At 47.3% G+C, this 23,695-nt stretch overlaps 1 protein-coding gene across 1 annotated transcript; it reads right to left on the minus strand.

Moving 5' to 3' along the window:
• Nucleotides 1–18,638: 18,638 nt before the first annotated feature.
• LOC147600906 (trypsin inhibitor ClTI-1-like) lies at nt 18,639–23,443 on the minus strand. Its single transcript, XM_086747645.1, has 4 exons — nt 23,395–23,443; nt 22,994–23,031; nt 22,199–22,308; nt 18,639–18,714 (listed from the first exon to the last, which is right to left on the minus strand). Exons 1-4 carry the CDS (start codon nt 23,441–23,443, stop codon nt 18,639–18,641), a joined length of 273 nt encoding a protein of 90 aa, XP_086603771.1.
• Nucleotides 23,444–23,695: the final 252 nt, after the last annotated feature.

Consider the following 23,695-nt stretch of genomic DNA (forward strand, 5'->3'; position numbering starts at 1 on the left):
TAGGGGAAAAACAACAACAAGTAGAATTCTTAGTAGATACAGGGGCAACATATTCGGTTCTGAATCAAGCTTTGATGCCCCTGGGAAATGATTATGTCATGGTAAAAGGAGCGACTGGCCAAAGTGAAAAGGCATATTTTTGTAAGCCTCTAAAATACAAATTGGGAAAACAATGGGGTATCCACAAATTTTTATATATGCCCAACTCCCCAAAAGCACTTTTGGGGAGAGATCTATTGGAACAATTGGGAGCAAAAATTATATTTGAAAAAGGAGAAATTACTCTGGAGGTAAAAGATCAGCAATATATTCAGATATTGAGTCTAACCTTAACCAGTCTCCCCTCAGAAGGAAAAATTAGTGAGGAAATCCTAAACCAAGTGTACCCAGGGGTATGGGCTACTGATGTACCTGGAAGAGCGAAAAGTGCTCCACCTGTTGAAGTTAAGATTAAGGACGGCCAAAGACCGGAAAGAATTAAACAATATCCCCTAAAGAAGGAAGATAGGGAAGGAATCCGGCCGGTGATAGAAAAATTTCTACAGTTAGGACTATTAAAGGAGTGTGAGTCTGAGTTCAATACCCCTATATTACCTGTTCAGAAACCCGATGGGTCATGTAGGGTGGTCCAAGACTTACGGGCAGTGAATAAGATAACTGAAGACCTCTACCCAGTAGTGGCAAATCCATATACCCTGCTGACTGTGTTGACACCTGAACTAATTTGGTTTACTGTTTTAGATTTGAAGGATGCTTTCTTTTGCCTCCCTCTCCATGAAGCCAGTCAAAAATTGTTTGCGTTCGAATGGGAAAACCCTAAAAGTGGTCGAAAGACCCAGCTCACTTGGACGGTGTTGCCACAAGGATTTAAAAATAGTCCTACCATTTTTGGGAATCAGCTTGCAAAAGACTTAGAATCCTGGGAAACCCCATCTGGGGAAGGAAAATTGTTGCAGTATGTAGATGACATCCTGATCGCTACCAACACAGAGGAAGATTGTATGGCATGGACGGTGAGTCTGTTGAATTTCTTGGGACTCCAGGGATACCGTGTCTCTAAGAAGAAAGCCCAGGTAATGCAACGTAAAGTGAATTATTTGGGCTATGAAATTAGTGCGGGGCAGAGAACTTTGGGACAGGCCCGCAAAGAGGCAATATGCCAGACTCAGAGACCTCAGACAGTAAAGGAGTTACAGATTTTTCTGGGAATGACCGGGTGGTGCCGATTGTGGATCTATAATTATGGACTGCTTGTTAAACCACTGTATGCTCTGACAGCTACTGAGCAGAAGCACCTTGAGTGGAACAAAGAGACCGAACGAGCCTTTGAGCTACTGAAAAAGGCGTTGATGTCGGCCCCGGCCTTAGGACTCCCAGATGTGAGTAAGCCGTTTCTTCTTTTCTCCCATGAGAAACAGGGTATTGCCCTGGGAATATTAGCACAAGATCTGGGTCCATATCGACGGGCAGTTGCCTATCTCTCTAAGCAGTTAGACGCCACTGCAAAGGGTTGGCCTGGATGCCTACGGGCGGTTGCAGCTGTGATACTGAACATACAGGAAGCCCGAAAGTTTACCCTGGGCCAGAAAAATGACTGTTTTGGTGTCTCATACAGTATCAGCGGTACTGGAAGCAAAGGGTGGGCACTGGCTCTCTCCACAAAGGTTCCTGAGATATCAAGCTGTATTAGTAGAACAGGACGATGTGGAAATCGTGGTCACTAACATTGTCAACCCAGCTTCTTTTCTCAGTGGGAACACAGGAGAACCAGTGCACCATGACTGTTTGGAAACCATCGAAGCAACATATGCAAGCCGCCCAGACCTGAAGGATAGCCCCATGGAAAATGGGGAAAACTGGTTCACAGACGGGAGCAGTTATGTCTTAAATGGCAATCGACATGCGGGATACGCCATCACTACCAGCCAGCAGGTAATAGAGTCAGGGCCTTTGCCCATGAACACCTCTGCACAGAAGGCAGAAATAATTGCCCTAACCCGAGCCCTGGAGTTGGCCCAGGGCAAAACTGTGAACATTTACACGGACTCAAAATATGCCTTCGGAGTTGTGCATGCACATGGAGCAATCTGGAAAGAAAGAGGACTATTGAACTCCCAGGGAAAAAATATCAAACATGCAGAAGAAATTCTGAAGCTACTAGAAGCTGTCCAGCTCCCTGAGAAAGTGGCAATTATGCATATTATGGCACACCAGAGAGTGAGCTCCGATTTGGAGAAAGGGAATGAACTGGCGGACAGAGAGGCAAAACAAGTGGCCAAAATGAAGGTAAGAATAGAAGGGGCTCTAATTCCTGATAGGCAAATCTCCCTAGAAGGTAAGCCAGAATATACCAAGGAAGATCAGAAACTTATCACAGACTTGGAAGGGTCATATAATGAAGAGGGGTGGGCTTATACCCCACAGGGAAGACTAATTATTCCCTCTTGTTTACTGTGGCACTTGATACGGGAGGAACATAGAAAAAGGCATTGGGGAACAGAGGCTCTGTATAAACATTTGATAAGGGAAATCGTGGCTAGAAACTTATATACCACAGTGAGACAGGTGACTCAACAGTGTGACCTTTGCCTCCAGACTAATCCTAAAAATACTCCCAAACCAGAAATGGGCCAGATTGGGAAGGGCAATGGGCCTGGACAACAATGGCAGGTTGATTTTACAGAACTTCCAAGAAAAGGGGGGTATCGCTATTTGCTGGTATTAACTGACCCCTTTTCAGGTTGGCCAGAAGCGTTCCCAACTAGGACAGCCAAGGCTCGGGAGGTAACTAAAGCGTTGGTACAAGAGATAATACCACGTTTTGGGGTTCCGGCAACCATATCCTCAGACAGAGGACCACATTTTGTCTCAAAAATAGCACAACAAATCAGCCACCATTTAGGTATAGATTAGCAACTTCATACCCCGTATCGCCCTCAGTCGAGTGGCCAAGTAGAGAAAATGAACAACTTAATCAAACAGCAAATTGTGAAATTGGGACAAGAAGCAAACTTAACGTGGCCTCAGTCACTCCCTTTAGCCCTTCTGCGTATACGAACGAGACCAAGGGCAAAGGAAGGACTGAGCCCCTTTGAAATTTTGTATGGACGACCCTATGGAATACAGAGGGGAATGTCTACGCAAGCTGGGGATGAAATTATGACTTCCTACATGGTGGCATTGGGCAAACAGCTCAATAAAATTGGAAAGCATGTAATTGGGACCCGGGGAAGAGGTCTAGATGAACCTGTGCATGATATACAACCTGGAGATTATGTATATATAAAGTCTCTTGCAGAAAAAACCTTGGAACCACAGTGGGAAGGACCATACCAGGTACTCCTCACCTCCTTTACAGCAATCAAGATCCAAGAGCAGAATGCCTGGATACACCACACTAGGGTAAAAAAGGCACCACAAAAACTCTGGACTTCTGAAGTTCAGGGACCCCTAAAGCTTAAACTGAGAAGGTAGAATGTGGATTAAGGTTTGTGTAATCCTGGTAAATCTACAAATGATGAACATAGCTGACAGTAAAAGAATTTACTAATTTTCTAGAAAAGGGGGGACTGAGAGAAGGAGTTAAAGAAATCTTAATAGATATGGCATTGATTAATTATTGCTGTGCATCCTAAGGAATCAAGTTGATAAATAGTGCTTAATGTTTTGTTAACTACTTCCTTAATAATTTGCTAACCATTGTGCAAACTATTTGAAGCAGAAAGTCTTGCAATTCTCCACGAAAGACAGTTCTCGGTAAGGACTAGGGGGGTCGCTTCAAGAACCAGCTAAAACCGACCCTGCAGCTTGAATGAAAGCCAAGGGATAACTGAGTTTGCGCAAGAACAAAAGGTTACTAGCGGTGACGAAGAGGAGTCACCTGCCTTCATCCCCACGACCCCCGACGACCACCACCAGGAGGCACTGCGCAAGCCCAGACAGGAGGAGTTTATGAAAATGACCCCTTGGGACTAATTTTAATACGAAGCGGGGATAGGTCATGCATATGTATAGGCGTATTGTGAAACTTTATGTGTATGTAACATTTGGTTGTATAAATTTAAAGTGAGTTGCCACGTAAGGCGCGCACGGTTTTGGTGGGACTACCCCCCTGTGCTGCCCAGCGCTGAATAAACATACCTACTTTACAATCTTACAGATTGTGGAGTCCGTTTTCCGCACGTCAACGGTAAATTTAAGCATTTCTCCCTGTCCTTATCTGAAACCTGGAGACTTTTTTTCTCATATTATCTCTGCCTATTCTCTTGGAGTGTGGGGGGAGTGAGAGAGAGAAGGCGTAGTCTGGTCCTGACCAGGGCTAAACTACGACAGCACCTTAACCAATGGGGGCCGTCTGCCTGCTTTGTCAAGAGAGTCCCTGTGAGCTCCCTGCTGCCGGATGGGTTTGTACTGGGTGTGATGGCCAGGAGCCACTGAGCTGGGCGGTTGGGTCAAAGGCTGGGGCCTGCCGTCTGGGTGATGCTGTTCTGGTGGCTGTGACAGCACAGAGGAGGGGCCAGGGGGTTTCTAACCCCGAGCGAGAGGCGAGCCCCTCAGGGCAGGGCACGGCACCACCCTCGGGGCTGGGGAGAGAGGTGCTTGGGTCTCCCTGTGGTGGCAGGTGCCCAGAGAGGCCCTGGGGATGTGTCAGGACGCTGTTGTGTGGCGGGGATGGGGCCTGTGGTGTCCCTTGCCCTTTCTCGGGGCACAGCCCAGCCAGGGGCTGGTCATCAGGGCGGCTTGGGCAGGACGGGCCCCATGCTGGCTCCAGCCAGGGCCTGCGGCCCCTTCAAGCCTGTTGCCAGCAGTGCCCAAACGCCGTCTGGGAAGAGCCTGTGGCTCCCATCCCTGCAGTGCTTGCAAACCCTGCCCTTGTTCCCTCCCACCTCTCCTACGGGCCCCCAGCTCCAGGCAGCTCCTGCCCCACTGCCCCGGTCCCGTGCTCCCTGCCACCCAGCCCTGCTGAGCCCCTTTTTCTCCTGCTGAGAGAAGGTGTTAAAAAAACCTTAGTAGAGATGGCATTGTTCAATTATTGCTGTGCATGCTAACACAAATGATCCTCTGCTTTGCTAATTAGCTATTGTGAAAACTACCTAAGGGGAGGGGAAGTCTTGCGTTCCTCACAAGGACAGTCCATGATAAGAACTGAGGGGCCTTGCTTTGTGCCCTGAAGCAGAAGTCCTGCACTTCCTCACAAGGACAGTTCCTGATAAGAACTGGGGAGCCTCCTTCAAGAACCAGCTAAAAGCGACCAAATGACTCATTGGGACTAATTTTAATACAAAGCCGGGATAGCTCATACATATGTATAGGCGTGTTTTAAAACTTCATGTGTATGTAACACTGGGTTGTATAAATTCAAAGTGAGTTGCCTCGTCAGGCGCGCACGGTTTTGGCGGGACTACCCCCCCCACCCCGTGCTGCCCGGCGCTGAATAAACGTACCTACTTTACAATCTTACAGATTGTGGAGTCCGTTTTCCGCACGTCAGTTTGGCGAGCCAGCCAGGAGGATCTCTGCTTGGCTATGGGAGCAGCTGCGGAGCGGACGCTCCTAGGCGCGCCCCGAGCACTTTCCTCGGAGGAGCCTCCGCTGCCAGCCGCTCGCCGTTGGAGCAGACAACAACCTCCTGAAGCCACGGACCAAACGGTGTGTTTAACGGATGGGGCCTGTAAGTCGTACGCGTGGCCTGGGCAGCTGGTAAATCGCGCAGAGATGTCTGGCGTGCAGCATAGTCCCCGTTGGTTGGGTACCCATTGGTTTGGGTCTCCAACTGGGGACTCACTGATCGGGTGAGTCCGAGGTAACCGCTGCATCCGAGGGACCTGCTGATGACCGGTATATGAGAAGCAGGAGAAGGGTAAGCGGGCCTCTTGGTTTGGGGCTCCAACTGGGGGACTCGCTGACCGATAGAGCGGCCGCTAGCGATCTTGGGTGTAGATCGAGTGAGTCCGAGGTAACCGCTGCATCCCATTGTTGGGAGCCAGGATGGACCTGCTGATGACCGGTATATGAGAAGCAGGAGAAGCGCAAGCGGGCCTCTTGCAATTTTAAAAGATACTTGCAGCTGCTACAAGGTTGTCAACTGGAGCGATAAGTGTATGATATACAAGACAGTGTTTTGAAATCTCTTTCGGTATTGGGTTTTGGTTATTGTAATAAGGCATTTGGTGTTGGCTACTGATTTGGATTTGTTGAACCACAGCATTTGTGTGAAGGATTTTTGTGTGTGTGATCTTCTAGGTTGCGTGGTGGAAAGTTTATGTGGTGTGGGACCTTTTATGGTGTAAATGCCTGCGTTGTGAAAGTGTGAGCGAGTCCCAGGAATCTAAGCAAAGCTGTGGTTGTGTGTGTGGCGTGAGGTCTGTCCAGCCGCCCCTAGCCGCCCAGATTCTTCTGAGGTGGGCTAGAAAGCAAGGGGACTTTCCTCTCTACAAAGTTTCTTGTATGATTGTGTGACCACTAGAGTGTGTGGATGTCCATGAGAGTGTGAGCACTGTGAGTAGCTTTGTACGTTGGCACGAAGAGAGATTATATGATTTTCTGTGTAAATTGTGTTGTTTGTGTGCAAAGATTGAACTGGATCCAAAGTGCGTGTGTGTGGTTGTAACCGCGGTAGTAGTTTATTTCATTTTGTCCTTGTAGATTTCTTTGTTCCCTTGTGGTGGGACCCCGACGGTCCTGAATGGTGTCCTTCACACCCCGATAACTCTTGTAAACCTGTATTTGTTCCAGAGTGTAAGTGTTGTAGTGAAAAGGTGGGGGTAGAGTTTGGCCGGAATTTTGAGTGTCCTAAGAGTAAAGTGTAGACAGAGACTGGGATAGGAAAGAAAAGGCTGTGTTTGTGTATGGTGGAAAGGAGGAATATTAAAGAAGAGTCCTCTGGGGTGTGTACTTGTACACTGGAAAGATTGTTGGGACCGGGGGTACGGAAAGTAAAAAGAGCCTTATCAAGTATTGCAATCAGTGGTGGCCGTTGTATAAGCTAGAAGATGAGGCTAAGTGGCCGCTCAATGGGTCAATAGATTATAACACCCTTTTACAACTAATGCTGTTTTTAAAGGAGAGAAGGGAAATGGGACGAGGTTTCGTATGCAGATATGTTTTTCACCCTCCAAAAACATCCGGAGTGGCAAAGGGACTGTGGAATGGTACCCCCACAGGACCCTATGGTACTCGCACTTGAGCAAGAAAATAACAAGGAGCTTAGAGGTAAACTGAGGCGGCGTTGTTTGGAATTTTTAGTAGATACAGGGGCAACATACTCTGTTTTGAATCAAGCTTTGATGCCCCTGGGGAATGATTATGTTCTGGTAAAAGGGGCGACTGGCCAAAGTGAAAAGTCATGTTTTTGTAAGCCTCTGGAATACAAACTGGAAAAACAATGGGGTATCCACAAATTGTTATATATGCCTAACTCCCCAAAAGCACTTTTGGGAAGAGATTTGCTGAAACAATTGGGAGCAAAAATCACATTTAAAAAGGAGAAATTACTCTGGAGGTAAAAGATCAACAATATGTTCAGATATTATGTTTAACCCTAACTAGTCTCCCCTCAGGAGGGAAAGTTAATGAGGAAATCTTAAACCAAGTGTATCCAGGAGCATGGGCTACCGACGTACCTGGAAGAGCAAAAAGTGCTCCACCTGTTGAAGTTAAGATTAAGGAAGGCCAAAGACCGGAAAGAATTAAACAATATCCCCTAAAGAAGGAAGATAGGGAAGGAATCCGGCCGGTGATAGAAAAATTTCTACAGTTAGGACTATTAAAGGAGTGTGAGTCTGAGTTCAATACCCCTATATTACCTGTTCAGAAACCCGATGGGTCATGTAGGGTGGTCCAAGACTTACGGGCAGTGAATAAGATAACTGAAGACCTCTACCCAGTAGTGGCAAATCCATATACCCTGCTGACTGTGTTGACACCTGAACTAATTTGGTTTACTGTTTTAGATTTGAAGGATGCTTTCTTTTGCCTCCCCCTCCATGAAGCCAGTCAAAAATTGTTTGCATTCGAATGGGAAAATCCTAAAAAAGTGGTCGAAAGACCCAGCTCACTTGGACGGTGTTGCCACAAGGATTTAAGAATAGTCCTACCATTTTTAGCAATCAGCTTGCAAAAGACCTGGAATCCTGGGAAGCCCCGTCTGAGAAAGGAAAATTGTTGCAGTATGTGGATGACATCCTGATCGCTACCAACACAGAGGAAGATTGTATGGCATGGACGGCGCTGATAGCCACTGAGCAGAAGTGTCTTGAATGGAACAAGGAGACTGACCAAGCCTTTGAGCTGCTGAAGGCTTTGATGTCGGCCCCAGCCTTAGGACTCCCAGATCTTCTTTTCTTAGCGGGAACCCAGGAGAACCAGTGCACCATGACTGTTTGGAAACCATCGGAGCGACATACACAAGCCGCCCAGACCTGAAGGATAGCCCCATAGAAAACGGGGAAAACTGGTTCACAGACGGGAGCAGTTATGTCTTAAACGGTAATTGACATGCGGGATACGCCATCACCACCAGTCAAGAGGTAATAGAATCAGGGCCTTTGCCCATGAACACCTCTGCACAGAAGGCAGAAATAATTGCCCTAACCTGAGCCCTGGAATTGGCCCAGGGCAAAGCTGTGAACATTTACACAGACTCAAAATATGCCTTCGGAGTTGTGCATGCACACGGAGCAATTTGGAAAGAAAGAGGACTACTGAGCTCCCAAGGGAAAAATATCAAACATGCAGAAGAAATTCTGAAGCTACTAGAAGCTGTTCAGCTCCCTGAGAAAGTGGCAATTATGCATATTAAGGCACACCAAAAAGTGAGCTCAGACTTGGAAAAGGGGAATGAGCTGGTGGACAGAGAGGCAAAACAAGTGGCCAAAACAAAGGTGAAACTAGAAGGAGCTCTAATTCCTGATAGGCAAATCTCCCTAGAAGGTAAGCCAGAATATACCAAGGAAGATCAGAAACTTATTACAGACTTAAAAGGGTCATATAATGAAGAGGGGTGGGCTTATACCCCACAGGGAAGACTAATTATTCCCTCTTGTTTACTGTGGCACTTGATACGGGAGGAACATAGAAAAAGGCATTGGGGAACAGAGGCTCTATATAAACATATAATAAGAGAAATTGTGGCTAGAAATTTATATACCACGGTGAGACAGGTGACTCAACAGTGTGACCTTTGCCTCCAGACTAATCCTAAAAATACTCCCAAACCAGAAATGGGCCAGATTGGGAAGGGCAATGGGCCTGGACAACAATGGCAGGTTGATTTTACAGAACTTCCAAGAAAAGGGGGGTACCGATATTTACTGGTATTAACTGACACCTTTTCAGGTTGGCCAGAAGCATTCCCAACCAGAACAGCTAAGGCTCGGGAAGTAACTAAAGTATTGGTACAAGAGATAATACCACGTTTTGGGGTTCCGGCAACCATATCCTCTGACAGAGGGCCACACTTCGTCTCAAAAATAGCACAGCAAATTAGCCACCATTTAGGTACAGATTGGCAACTTCATACCCCATACCGCCCTCAGTCGAGTGGCCAAGTGGAGAAAATGAACCACTTAATCAAACAGCAAATTGTGAAACTGGGACAAGAAGCGAACCTGACATGGCCTCAGTCTCTCCCTTTAGCCCTTTTAGGTATATGAACAAGACCAAGGGCGAAGGAAGGACTGAGCCCCTTTGAAATTCTGTATGGACAACCCTATGGAATACAAAAAGGGATATCTGCAAATCGGGGACGAAATTATGACTTCCTACATGGTGGCACTGAGCAAACAACTCAATAAAATTAGAAAGCATGTAATTAGTACCTGGGGAAGAGTTCTAGATGAACCTGTGCATGATATACAACCTCGAGATTATGTATATGTGAAGTCTCTTGCAGAAAAAAAACCTGGAACCACAGTGGGAAGGACATCACCAGGTACTCCTCACCTCCTTCACAGCAATCAAGATCCAAGAGCAGAATGCCTGGATACACCACACTAGGGTAAAAAAGGCACCACGAAAACTCTGGACTTCTGAAGTTCAGGGACCCCTAAAGCAATTCGATGCAGCTTGTGGTGTTTTCAGAGCACAGGAAATTCCTATAGTTACTGAAAGAAAAACCAACTATGGAGTCTAACAAATACTTTGAGAAACTGCTAAATAAAGAAACATCTAATCAAAATTAGGTATAGTAAAGGAATTTACTAATTCTCTAGAAAAGGGGGGACTGAGAGAAGGTGTTAAAGAAACCTTAGTAGAGATGGCATTGTTTAATTATTGCTGTGCATGCTAACACAAATGATCCTCTGCTTTGCTAATTAGCTATTGTGAAAACTACCTAAGGGGAGGGGAAGTCTCGCATTCCTCACAAGGACAGTCCATGATAAGAACTGAGGGGCCTTGCTTTGTGCCCTGAAGCAGAAGTCCTGCACTTCCTCACAAGGACAGTTCCTGATAAGAACTGGGGAGCCTCCTTCAAGAACCAGCTAAAAGCGACCAAATGACTCATTGGGACTAATTTTAATACAAAGCCGGGATAGCTCATACATATGTATAGGCGTGTTTTAAAACTTCATGTGTATGTAACACTGGGTTGTATAAATTCAAAGTGAGTTGCCTCGTCAGACGCGCACGGTTTTGGCGGGACTACCCCCCCGACCCGGTGCTGCCCGGCGCTGAATAAACGTACCTACTTTACAATCTTACAGATTGTGGAGTCCGTTTTCCGTACGTCACCGCCTCCTCCAGGCCATGGCTGCCGGACTTGGCCTCCTCGTGATTGTGCTGGCCACCCAGCATGGGCTGAAGACCCATCATCAGAAAGACGTGGCCATAGCCCAGCAGATGCAGCAGCGTGAGGAGTATCTGCGTGAGAAGATGACTCAACTGCTGGAGGAGATGGAGCAGAGCAACTGCACGTGGGAAGACTGGCTCCTCCGGTCTGTGTTGCAGCACCGGCTGCTATTGACCATGGCAGGAGCCATGGTCCTGCGCGCTGAGATCTGCTGGCTGGCCAGGGAAGTGAACTTTGCCTCTGTCAGCTGCAGTGAGCAGGACAGCTCCAGCAGCGAGGAGGCGGAGGAGAAGGAGGAAGTTGAGCAGGACGAAGAAGACCTCAGTGGTGTCAAGTCTTTGGCTTGTGCATCGGCAGAGCAGCGCCTGCCTGAGACGTGCAAGGTGCTGAAGAAGCTGGTGGGCGACCTCCTCGATATGTGCCAAGAGGTTTCCAAGAGGACTTTGATGCCGCAGATGCAGGCAGCTGTTGGGATGGATGACAGCTATGAAACCTGGCGCATCCACGAGGACAGCATCTCCTACCGCCTGCTGGTGTTCCTGCGGCCACCCCCCGGGCACTCTTTCAGCCTGGAGCCGGCCACCACGGGGCAGCTGCCAGCAAGGCGCTGCAGCGTGCGTGTGGGGCTGGAGTGCATGTGCTGGAGGAAGCAGCTGCTGGGGGACAGTTTGTGCTTTCTCCACCATCCCGAGGACAAGCTGCAGACGGATCGGAGCTCGTACCTCCTGCGTACCCTCTGCACGTGCTCCTACTTAGACGTGGAGAAGATCGCCTGCTGGGCCCAAGGGCTGGTGAGATCAGCCTGGCTGCTTTTTCCTCAGTCGCACGACTGCCAGCTCATGGTGCTGCCCTCCTCCCACTCCTGCAGGTTCCAGCTGACAAGCCCCTCCAAGATGAACATCTGCACTGAGGTGACCTTTGCAGTGCAGCAAGGCAGCTCAGTGTCCTACCTGAGCCTGGAGTAGGCAGAGGCCGCCTTCACCAGCAGCACAGCGCGGCCGGAGAGCTGCGCTGCTGTCGAGGTGCAGCTTTTCAGACCGAGGGCGAGGCCACCCAGCAGGACAATTTGCACGTCCCAGGTCTGCAGCTCTGCGCCCACGTGCTGGTGGCCCCAGGCTTCTCCAGCCATGCCCGTGACCCTGAGGACCTGCTTTCCTCTCAGATGGACGGGGCCCGGGTGACAGTTTCGCACACTGGGCCAGGCTGATCGCAGAGACTGCCTGGGGAGTCTGCGCCGCAGATGTGGACAAACGAGGCGTGGAGATGACGCTGCTCGAGAGGAGCTGAGCGTAACGGGAGTTTGGGGAGTCTGCCCTGGTCCAGCTGAAGATGCCATTGCAGCTGAGTGCTGTTAGCACGTATAAGGGGATGGGACCAGCCATCCCACTGGAAAGAACTGATGGGCCCTGTGGGCCCTTTATTTGATACATTGTAAATAACAATATAATTTTTATTGTAATGAAAATAAATGACTTTGTTTTAACCAACTCTCTGTGAGTGTGCCTGGAAAGCCCTTGAAAGTTCTAGCCAAGCCCACGCAGTGGCTGCTGGGGTCTCCAGGTAACGAGCACGCCTAGGAGACCACCTTAACCAATGGGGCTGACCTGACCGTATCGGACCACAAGCCCTGGTTTCACTTGGGTTGTAACTGGCGTCTGCTGGGAGACCCCTTTGAGGCAGCGTTCCTTGAAGCAGCAGCTCTCAATTGGAGACTCTCGCCTTGGATCAGGATGCCATCCAAGGAAACCCTCCAGAATACAGTGTCCTTACCTCACAGAGGAGTGGTTGCACGTTTTAAGTCATCGTTCTAAGCTTACATTTGGTTAGTTACCAAATCTAGACGCGTAAGTCTGTAGGGCCAGATGGGGTCTACCCAATGCTACTGAGGGGGCTGGCAGAAGTGTTCACCAAGCCACTTTCCATCATTTATCAGCAATCTTGGCTGAGGTCTTAAAGGGCTTTTCCAACCTAAATGATTCTATAATTCTATGATTCTTATTAGATAAACTTAATGTTTGATGTGAGTTTCCATTCACAGTTATTTCACTACTGCTTTGTGCATTCTAGTTATACTTATGTCTCCTAATATATTGTGGGGCAATCATATCCATCAATTTACAGAACACCACCTATTCCGTTTAAAAAAAAAAAAAAAATCCCCAGAAAGTCTTGGAATCTCATGTTTTTGCAAAGCTGGTGTTTTAGAAATTTGCAGTGAGAAGCAAGCTACTTGGAGTTTCCCAATGCTTTCCAGAAGGTAAGAGTATGCCTGCAGATAGCTATTGCAGAGCAGCCCCAAAGCTTCCTAAGAGACTCACTCTTCACTTTGACAGATGCTCTTCAAACAGAGTGAAGAGAGAGGGTTCACTCCAGGTGTCCATTTACAGACATCTGCGGCTTGCTGGGTGTCCAGAGTATTGGAAAGGTACTGGCAGGTAAGAAAAAGAGTTTCCAGGAAACTCAGGCCCTTCTGGGCCAGCAGTTTGAGGCTGCTGCAATATGCCATAGAACCTACAGAGACACAGGACTATTCCTAGACAAGTTCAACATCTCAGTCCCAGCCCTATTCTCTGCTCCAGAGAGCCTCACAGTCGCATTTTTCATCTCCTTGGCCTCTGTCACTGGGAAAACTGGAACAGAGTAGCTGAAGTAGGAACAGGTTTAGATCAACTCTAAATGCTTTTGCATCTAATGTGAGAAAGAGTAATTAAGAGCTGCTTAAAAGGTAAAATAAAACAAGTGTACCAGAATCTTATATAATTTCTCACCAGTTGACAAAAAAAAGCACTTAAAGCGTTAATTTTTCTGCAGTATAAAAGGTGAGATTGATTCACAGAAGAAGGCCACTTTTTCTCCTGAGGTCGTCTAGCTAAGAATGCTCTGTCCAGAAACCTGTGCTGCTTCTATGAACAGGGTTTGAAGCAACTGCTGCGTGACCAGCTGGACGATCATAAAGCTAAGATGGAACTCAGTGCAATCCTATGCATGACAATGAATGCCACGGGTTCATCTATGAGATATCTGCCCACTGAATAATTTTTTTTTTTTTAACAAAACGATGTATTGCAGATTGTCTTCGAGCAAACACCCTTGGATTCAATGATTAGGAAAAAAGCAAGTTAACTTTGCCAAGTAGGTGAGGTTGACTGTGTACCAAAGACACTAATAGTACAGATGGAAAGAAACAGCTTGTTCTGGTTTTATTTAGTGAGGGGGGCTAAGGTGGCAGCTTCTGGAACAAGCTGCTCTAGAAGTGGTTCCCCTTTGTTCAGTGGACTCAGCCGGGCTTAGGGAGGACCTGCTGCTGGCTGAGGCCGAGCCAACTGGTAGCAGAACGTTGCGTGATAATGCCTCTGTGCTAATGTATTTAAGAAGGGGAAACCAGAAAAAAAAAATAGGAGAGAAGATGTGAAGACGCTGAGCAGGGGCAGAGAGGGGGAAGCGCGAGCCTTGTGGGCCTTGCAGGCCTCAGCCTCTGGTCTCCCGCCGGGCGGCTGTGTGGGCCCGACTCAGCCCGGCCCGGCTGCAAGAAGTGGAGAGGAGATGAGATGTGAAGAGATGCTGAGAGGCGTCTGCCTGCCTGTGGTGAAGAATTTTTGTGGTGAGAGGAACGGCTGCAGCCGGCAAGGTCAGTGAAGACGGAGGGGCAGGAGTAATGCGGCTCCTGACCAGAATTCCCCTGCAGCCTGTGGATCAGCCCAGGTTTGTGCAGCCCATGGTGAGGCAGTCTGTTCCCCTGCAGCCTGTGGTGATGACCGTGGTGGAGCAGGTTGTCCCCCTGCAGCCCATGGAGGTCCACAGAGGGGCAGAGATCCACCTGCAGCCCATGGAGGACCCCACGTCGGTGTAGGTGGAGGCCTGAAGGAGGCTGTGGCCCGTGGAGGGCCCGCTGGGCAGCCGTTCTGGAGGGAGTGCACCCCGTGGAAGAGAGGACCCACGCCGGAGCAGTTCCACGAAGGACTGTGGCCCTCGGGTGGGACCCCACCCTGGAGCAGGGGAGGAATGTGAGGAGTTCTTCCCCCAACGCCAAAGCAGCGGCATGTATCAACGCCTGATGAACTGACTGCAACCCCCATTCCCTCTTCCCCCCTGTGCCGCTCGGGGGGCGGGGGAAGGTGGTAGAGATAATGTGAAGCCCGGGAAGAGGGAGGGGTGGGGGCAGGTTATCTTGTTCTCGGTCTCATTACCCTGCTGTGTTTTTAGCAATAAAAGTAGTTTTCCCCGAGTCGAGACTGTTTTGCCCGTAATGGTGACTTTAAGGATTTCTCCCTGTCCTTATCTGAAACCTGGAGCCTTTTTTCTTACATTACCTCTCCCTATTCTCTCGAAGGGTGCGGGGGTGAGAGAGATACTGCGTAGTCTGGCCCCTACTGAGGCTGAACTACGACACAGCTCCTAACACAACTTTTATGCATACAAACGATTATTAATAAGAAGTCTTTCTTACATCCGCACTGAGATCACAAAATAAAAAGTGCTTTAAAAGAAAGCAAATGCTGCCGCCTAGGGAGCAAGATGAAATCCACAAATTTAAGGCCTTCATGCTGACTTGTCTCCCACAGGATTCAGACCATAGCTCCCTGTTAGACCTCTCCTTTCTGCAGCTTTAGATAGGTGCTCTCCCATAGACAAGGGTTTTCAACAGCCAGCAATATTTTTTAAGCCTTAAATGTATCAATGGAATCGTGGTGGGTTTGATACATTTCTGTCACACCCAGGAGTACTTCAGGATCCTCAGTCCTGAAAGACTCTGCTAGCAATTCAGGGAGGGTTGTTACCGCCTCTGGTTGAGAAAACCTGCAAATCCTCAAAAGAGTGACTGAAGCAAAGGGGCTGAGCACATCCAAATTGCCCACAACTAAGCTGGGAGCTGGAGTCCAGCTGTCCCAGAAAACACACCTGCAGTGTCTGCTGGGCAACAGTGTGTGGAGACCAGGAAACATTTTTTTTTACCTACATTTCCTGGACAATTTTATTTTAAAAAATATTTCCACAGGAGGAAGAGTTGGGAATTTAATCCATTAAAAAAGCTCTTCTTGTAGCTCAACCAGGAACAAAATAATTCATATCTACCCTTCATTAGCAAAAGCCAATAAGACATCTTATGACCTTCATTTGACCTAGATGGATGGCTGCACATTCTCCTCCCAGTCAGATCAAGACTGTGCTGATCCTGGGGAGCTATAAAATACCATAAAATCCTAATCAAATAAAATATTATCCGCCCATCAGATAGAAAAGAGATCCTTTCATACCTTGTCTCACGATCTGTTTCACTAGCTGTCGTTCAGCTAGTATAATCCCTTGTGAGCCTCATGCAGATACAATAAGCTAATGAGAATGCTTGTCGTAAGGTTTACTGATGTCTGAAGGTTACAGTAACATCCTTCTGAGTTACTGATTTTAAATAGTTCATAAATGCCATGAGTAGATGCCAGTCAACACTTTGAGCAATCAAAGTGAGATATGCATTTTAATGTCTCTGATAAATCAAACATGGTGGTCACCAAGCATTGGTGACTTGTCCTGTACTAGTCAACTTTTAATTTCAAGGAGTCTGGGATTTTATCAATTCCTGTCAGAGCCAGGCATGGCATGACTCAATGCTCTACACCAGTCTCTCTGGCAAGGAGAAATACATCTCTTTGCTCCAGCTAGAAATGTATGTTTAAACAGTTTGAAGAACAGCAAGAAGTATAAAGCACCATTTAAAATGAAACAAGAGAGAGCAAAAGGAAAGTTGGGCAACATAGCTACAGCAACAAACTTTCAGACCTGTTCCATCCAAAAAACACTTTGCCCGGAGGGTGAATAACAGTAAGCCACCTGAAAATAAAAGTCTAATGAAAATAAATTTATAAAAATAAGGAGATTCTGGGCAACTCCTGCTTTCAATTATTCTGTTTATTTATTACAATAAGAAGAACAATATAAAAAGTTTAACAGAAACATAATCTCAAGAGAAAAGAAGTACTTGGTTTTGTGGAAAAGTTAATGCCGCCCACTCCAGGGAGCTCTGGGTACCAAGATGGAGAGGGCTGCTAGATGCAGTTCAGTGTGTCTGTGGCCTCAGCACCTGGGTACTTCACTGGGCTCTGAGCCTGCCCCATCACCTTGCCCTCCAAGTAACACACTCCGGAAACAGGAAGCATGGGAACACAGTCTGGCTTCAAAAACCTCATTTCTGAGTGACTTCCCTGAGCAGCAAAGGCTAGAGTTGCCAGCAGTGAAACCATTAGTTGGATGATGACTTTGGGAACAATTAGATTGTTGTTCAAATTTTGGGCAACTAGAGCACGTGGAAGTCATCAGTGTTGACCCACTGTAGCCACTGATGCAAGACCCACAGGCTGTCTTTCACTCTTTGCCACTTAATTTTGCTGCTTTAGCAATCTGCCATCTAGACAACTTCCTACCACACCTGTAGGTAAAATGGACCTCTAACAGCACCACCGCAGGCAATCGCATTAAATCGCATACTGAAATTCTGAGACATCAACTTTTTGATCTATAGAGGTTCATAAATGCCAAATTGCAGTACAACACTGGATTTTTGGGTTTTGGTTTTTTTTTTAGTTTGGGAAAGGATACAATTATGTTTTACATTCAGCTCTGGAAGGATCCAGTTGACAGCACTGAGGGTCATTTATTTGTGAACATTTATACAGCTAACAGGACTGGAGTTGTTAAAGTTCCCTTGTAAGCACAATTAGTTATCAAAATAGAAATACAAACAGAAACAGCTTATTGTTTCCATCCACTTGCTAATTCATAGCATAGGACACAAGTGCTTTGGCATTTGGCACAATTTGAAGAAGTAAAAATTTCTAGTTCTGGATGTGGAAATGACAGCTGGGAGCACACAGGAACTTTCTCAAATGGATGTGCCACCAATAGAGAAATTGATTTTCCCTCCACAACTGATACCTTGTTGGGAGGCTCCGGTTAGCTTTCTTTTCTGTCCACATACTCCTGTCTCCACATGACAGCTTTAGCCTAAACTTCCAGCCCTCCTGTTGTGCCACACATGACATCCCACCGTCAATGATTAGCCTTTGCATGAAAGAGATGAAAGCAGGCATGTACTGGGAGACAAGGATAGCTTTGACCCTTTAAAGGAACCCTTTAAAGACGGAAGCATTTTTGTTTTTCAAAACCAAAGTCACTGACCTGTAAATGTTCATCAGGCATGAAGTGTGCTGTACATCTCTGCCTGTGCTGCCACTGCCCAGCAAAGCCTGACACAGGCATTGTCCGGGGCCGAGGCTAGAGCAGGCGCCACTTGGCTTGGATCAAAGGTAGAAGCCAAGGTTGTGTGCCCCCTGCCCGTGCCTCCAGCACTCCAAAACAGCCCTTACTTGGGGCAGGAGCAGAGGGTGCCCAGGTCACTGCCCTCGGCTGGCAGAACCTGCAGGCAGGGAGCCAGGGGCAGAGGCTTGGTACGTCAGGCTGCCATCACCAGGCTTTGTTAGCCGCCACAGGAAACCCCTCCGGTGGCTCCCCAGGATCTCAGATCCTCCCAGGAACAACAAGCAGCTGCTGCTGCCAGCACTGCCCACAGTGGAGGTGCTGGGGCCTCCCAGGTTTGCTGTGGGAGTGACACCGGGTACCCATTCATTTCCTTCTCCAAAAAACTGACCTACTGGTATACAGTCAGGACATCTCTTTCTTACCCTATGATCTATCTTGCATGAGAAAATAAATTGCGGTTCAAGTTATAAGTGTATTATGGCTATGTTTATAAACACTTTTTAATACAGGAACAGTATTTTGTTTAAACAGGCAAACTTATTTATTAAGACAGGCTACACAGAAAGTACATTCAAGGCATTGTTGCCATTTGGACTGCCTACATCTGTCTCATTTTCTTGACAGTTGGCTGGCATATTCCGTTCTTGAAAATCTGGACATCCTTCTTATTTTCACTGCAAGTAGAACAAAAATATTTTAGAAGAGAAGCACTAGACTTGGATTTAACAGAGGCATTTCATAAAGAGGACTCGCTCATGTCTTTCTATGTGTTCAGTTACATGCAGCGATGCATTTAATTGCACCACTTATGGCAAACACTACTGCAAAGTAACTGTGATGCAAAGATTTATGAATCATACACACAGAGCAAGTAACTTACCAGAGACAGCCTCACTTCAGGCTTTGTTACTTGTAAAAACCTGATAAAGCCATCTGCAAATCTGAGAAGTATCAAACCACATGGCAAATCCCGCCATGAGGACTGTGTCCATTACAAAGCACTTAGGCAAGTCAAATGTCACAGTCTCTGAAGTGGGAACCAGTTCTACTGCTTACAAAATTTCCCCCTTTCACTTGGGAATTCAGTGGGAACAGTATGCACCCTGATGCATCTCTGCATCCCAGGCTTCACCAAAATTTGAGGGTGTGGTTCTCTGAATGCTGGAATTTTCTTTAAGGAAATTTTAGCCAAGTCTCCCTTAGTTTGGGAACATCAGATTTTTTTCTTTAAGTCCCATACATGGTACTTTGGGGTGCTCCAGTTACAAATCTCAGTTTACCAAGCAAGTACAGATACAAAAAGAAAGTGATAGAATCCAAACTGCCCTAGATCTTCAGTTTGCTTCCCTATCTTAATAGAATCAAGCTGGTTTACTCCTCATGAAAATCAAGAGGCTTGCAATTACCCAAAAGCAGGGACAATCTGTACTAATAGTGGTATCAAGGATCTTTTAACCAGAAGGTAGTGGAGCAGATTAGAAATATGAAAGGAAAAATCAAGCTCAGGGGATGTGAAACAGATGTAAAGATGTAAGGAAAAGTTCTGGCAGAAGGACAGCCCTTACACTAAACCCTGCAGAGGCAGCTTAAGCTGCTGCATCTGTTTCCAAAGACGTGCCTGTAGTGCTGCCAGACTAGGTTTAAACTAAGATCAGCTGTTGTCACTGCTACTGGACACAAAGTGGGGAAGAGATGGGAATTGCATTCTAGCACCCATTTTAAAATGGGTTAGATCTAAGCTTTAAAAATAATAAAAAAAAGGTAGGGATGAAGATCAGCTTTGGTCTTACAGTTAACATGGTGCATTGCAGAACCAGGATGGGCAAGGTTGTGCTGCAGCTTTGCTCCAAGTGTTTTATCCTTGTTGTGTTCATGCCAAGTCAAACACTATAGAACAACAACTCCAGACCGAACTAGAAAGCTACTGAGTATGGCAGCTACTGAATTATTAAAGGAAAAAAAATCAGGATAGTATTTGATCACCTTGTGCTCCTTCAGATCAAAATGCATGTTTCTGAGCATGTAAGATACTAGCAAAAAAGATGGTTAAGACAAAAATCTACCTTGTGTGTGTAACTGGATTAAAGCCCACGTTTCACAGAAAACATGTACATTATGTCTCATACTAATAAGATGTAAGGCCCATCATGGATTACTTAAGGAATTGAGTGAAAAGAAACAGATTTGCCTGGAGAACCCTTTGTGCTATGTGCAGTGCTGTATCAGGAATCTGCCATGCACCCATCTGGAATGGAGGGATCATGCCTAAAGATCAAAACGTCCTAGAAATGTAAGGTTGGATCTCAAAGCCCATCATTCTGCTCTGAGAAAGGATCAAATACACTGAGATGCTCTCCTGTCTATATTTCCACAACAATGATTTGCACTCTCTATGTGTGATACTTAGCACTTCTCTTTGACTTCTATTGTACTGATTTCAGTCCATTTCTCCAGATCCCTGGGAATTTTGATACTGTCCTGCACAGATCATTGTATCTCTTGCTATTTTGCAAATTTTTATTGTCTTGTTTTGGTTATCCAATTCATTACAAAAATACTGAATTATGTACCACACCTAAAGGAAATACCACTTTATAGCTCTTTCCAGTTTGACTGTAAAACGCTGATCACTGCTTTTAAACCACAGCATTTCAAAGTGCTGTGACTTCATTCTTTAACAATTTCAGCTAAATAACTATTTGTCTTCTTATGTGAACATCAAGGGGAGCTATGTAAAATACTTTACTCATGTCATGGAGCCACACTTTTGTTGCTTCCTACTCTGCTAAAAAAGTTCCTACTCTTGCCAAAAAAAACTAAATCTCACAGATTTGGTTGGATTATTTCTGACAAATCTGTATCGGCTTTGCTTAATCTGTTTTTTACCTCTGGCTGTCTACAAGTCAGTCTCTTAGTAACTCACTCCAACATCGTCCTAGGCAGCAAAGATGGGTAGGCTTCTAATAGGTAACATGCCAGCACCTCTTTTTGCCCCTTTTCACAGATTATACTGTGTGTGCAATCTGTGCAACACACAAAACCCACATTGATTCCCTGGGTTTTTTTTCCAGATTGTAGGCTTAGCAATTCTCTTTGCAATTTGTCATTTGCTTGGATAGTTCGTGATGTATTCTCGTGAAAATGCTACCAAACTCTGCAGATCTGCATACCTTTAAACGTACTTTGACACCTTCTTCAAAATATTATTTCTTTATGTGTTCTTTGATACCTTTGATACTTTCCTTATTCTGGCCTATGTTTCCTCTGTCTTGGCAATTTGAATTTTGTAAATTATCTAGTCTCAATTCATCTTTCCCTCAGCCCAAAGTCAGGAATATATTTCAGACTTCCCTTTCTTGAGATCTGTCTATTTGTAATTTTGTAAATGCCTGTCACTGCTGTTGTGCTACTTCCACTTCCTCCCTCTGCTGGAAACAGAAATCCTGTTATTTCATTTATATAAATTCCTTTCACCATCCAATTCAATTCATTAGCAGTTCCTCTCAGTTTGTACTGGGAGGATGCTCTATAGATGTTTCCAGTCCATCGTAATGGGGGGTAACAATGCTCATTAAGTACTGCTTTTGTATGTTTTCAATTTGTTTTAAAAAATGATTAAATTATTAAAGAATAAAATACGCTCTCTCAAATATTAGGAGATCCTTTTCTTGATTTTTAAACAATCTGAATGGCTAAGTAGTATTTTCTCCTAACATCTGGCATTCTTACTGTTCTCTGTGAAAGGAAATATAGGAGACTGGATCTTGAATGTAAACATTATGGAATAAAATCTGCATTTTGGGTGAGATCTTTCATGTTTTCTGATGGGGAGTGTGGAAGAGTCCAGCATTTTATTTAATGGCAACATGGTACTGCATGAACATGACAGGCAACACTCCTCTGAGATGCTTCTCCTTAAGAACTACAAAAGCAAATATTCAATACTCCCAGCTAACTGAAACCAACCTAAGCCATTTACAGGTACCATGATAAAAGCTGTTGCAAGGGATTGACTGTTGAGAAGACACTGGTAAAACTGCAGTTTAACAGAGTGTGAACGATGCAAAGCCAATAACCTATCAGTTAATTGGGATGTGTGGGTGAATATTTTGCTTGCATATAGGGAAGGGAAAGTTAGGATGTCAGTTAAGTGACTACCTGTTTGAAAGGCAGAGCATACACTCGTTTGAGTAGGTCTCTCCATCGGTCCCACAAACTGGACGGTACTGCCTTGTACATCCAGACACATGATACTTGTGGCAGGCAGGCTGGGGAAGATAGGTACATAAGAAGTCTAAGATAATCTGTTTGAAACAGGCCTCTTGGGCCCTTTCAGATCAGCAGCTTCTGATCTGAGAACTTCTGAAGAATACTGGCACACTTATGCACAGAAAGGAGCGCTCAACAGGAGTTGGCACGGCGTTATCAAGTGCCACATTATCTTTCACGTTCTTATGGGAATTTATCACTTGCGGCTTGGCTTCTACTGCCTAGCATGGCTTCAGCTGTGGTGTCAGGACATAAGCGTGCTAGAAAACACAGCTCCTTCTGACATCTTAACGTCAGAGGGATGGACGGACGGCGAGTCCTTGCAAAGGGCAACCACAGATTGAGCTGGTAAGAGGTGGGAATCGCCAAGGCACGTGTGCTACTGCCCCCAGCAGGCGGGGGGTGGGAACAGCCCCGGGTCTCTCAGCTGTTGGGCATCTCCTGGGGCTGAGCAGGGGTCCCCGAGGGGCGGCCTGGCTCTGGAGGTTTCACCTGCCGTTACCCTCCTCCTCGGGAGGAGCCAGGCCACCCCTCCGGGACCCCTGCTCTGCCCCGCAGCTCTGGAGCCAGGGCCAGACGCTCCTGCCTGGCGTCAGGCCCGGGGCCCTGGGGAAGGGGCCGCCCTGCGCCCGGAGGCCGGGTGGGATCGTCCTTCTCGGGGCCGGCGGGGCGGGCTGCACTCACCGGGAAGCTGGCAACGGCGTCGGAGTAGGAGAGGAGCCCTGTAGAGAACAACTGGCGTTAACGGCGCACGGTCCCGCTTGGATTCCCCCCGCCCCACCCCCCCCGCTTCGCTCCCGGGACCAGCCGGTGTCCGTTACCGGTCCCGGCACCCCCCGACCAGCCGGTGTCCGGCACCGTCCTGTGCCGGTTCCCCACCCTGCCGCCGGATGGCTCATGCCCGTCACCGGCCTAGATTCCGCGCCCGCGCCCCCTAAGCCGGCCAGTGCCCGGTACCGCTTCAGATTTCCTCTTCCTTGCGGATGGGACCGGACGGAGCACGGTACCGACCCGCTTCCCCAGGACCGGCTCGGTCCCCCCGCCTCCCCCAGACCTCCACTGCCCCGGCGCCGTGCGCCCGATACCGGCGAGAACGGCGGGGAGCAGCACCAGGACCGGTGTCGGCACCGCCATGTTCGCCAACGGAGTAACGGCCACAGGCGGGCGCGAGGCGAGGAGAGCGCGGGGGCGCAACGGCCGCGGCGGAGCGCGAGGGGCGCAGCGGGCGGGAGCGCGGGGCGCTGGGGCTGGCGAGCGAGTCCGGGCCGGCCCCGAGCTGTAGGTCCCCGTGGGGTCGCTCATCGCCCCCCCCCACCCCCCCCGCCGCCATTTCCACGGGGAACCCCCAGCATTTCCAGTGGCTGGCAACTGCTGATGCAGAAGCCT

This window comes from Chlamydotis macqueenii, chromosome 4 (genome assembly GCF_036417535.1).
Source record: "Chlamydotis macqueenii isolate bChlMac1 chromosome 4, bChlMac1.mat, whole genome shotgun sequence".
In the NCBI taxonomy this organism is placed as follows: domain Eukaryota; kingdom Metazoa; phylum Chordata; class Aves; order Otidiformes; family Otididae; genus Chlamydotis; species Chlamydotis macqueenii.

Excerpts from the sequence above, each read along its gene's own strand:
- LOC147600906 (XM_086747645.1), bottom strand. The coding sequence starts at position 23,443 with ATGGCGGTGCCGACACCGGTCCTGGTGCTGCTCCCCGCCGTTCTCGCC. Across the intron at positions 23,032-23,394 it reads GCTCCCCGCCGTTCTCGCCG|GGCTCCTCTCCTACTCCGAC; the intron begins GTATCGGGCGCA and ends TGTTCTCTACAG. Across the intron at positions 22,309-22,993 it reads ACGCCGTTGCCAGCTTCCCG|CCTGCCTGCCACAAGTATCA; the intron begins GTGAGTGCAGCC and ends TATCTTCCCCAG.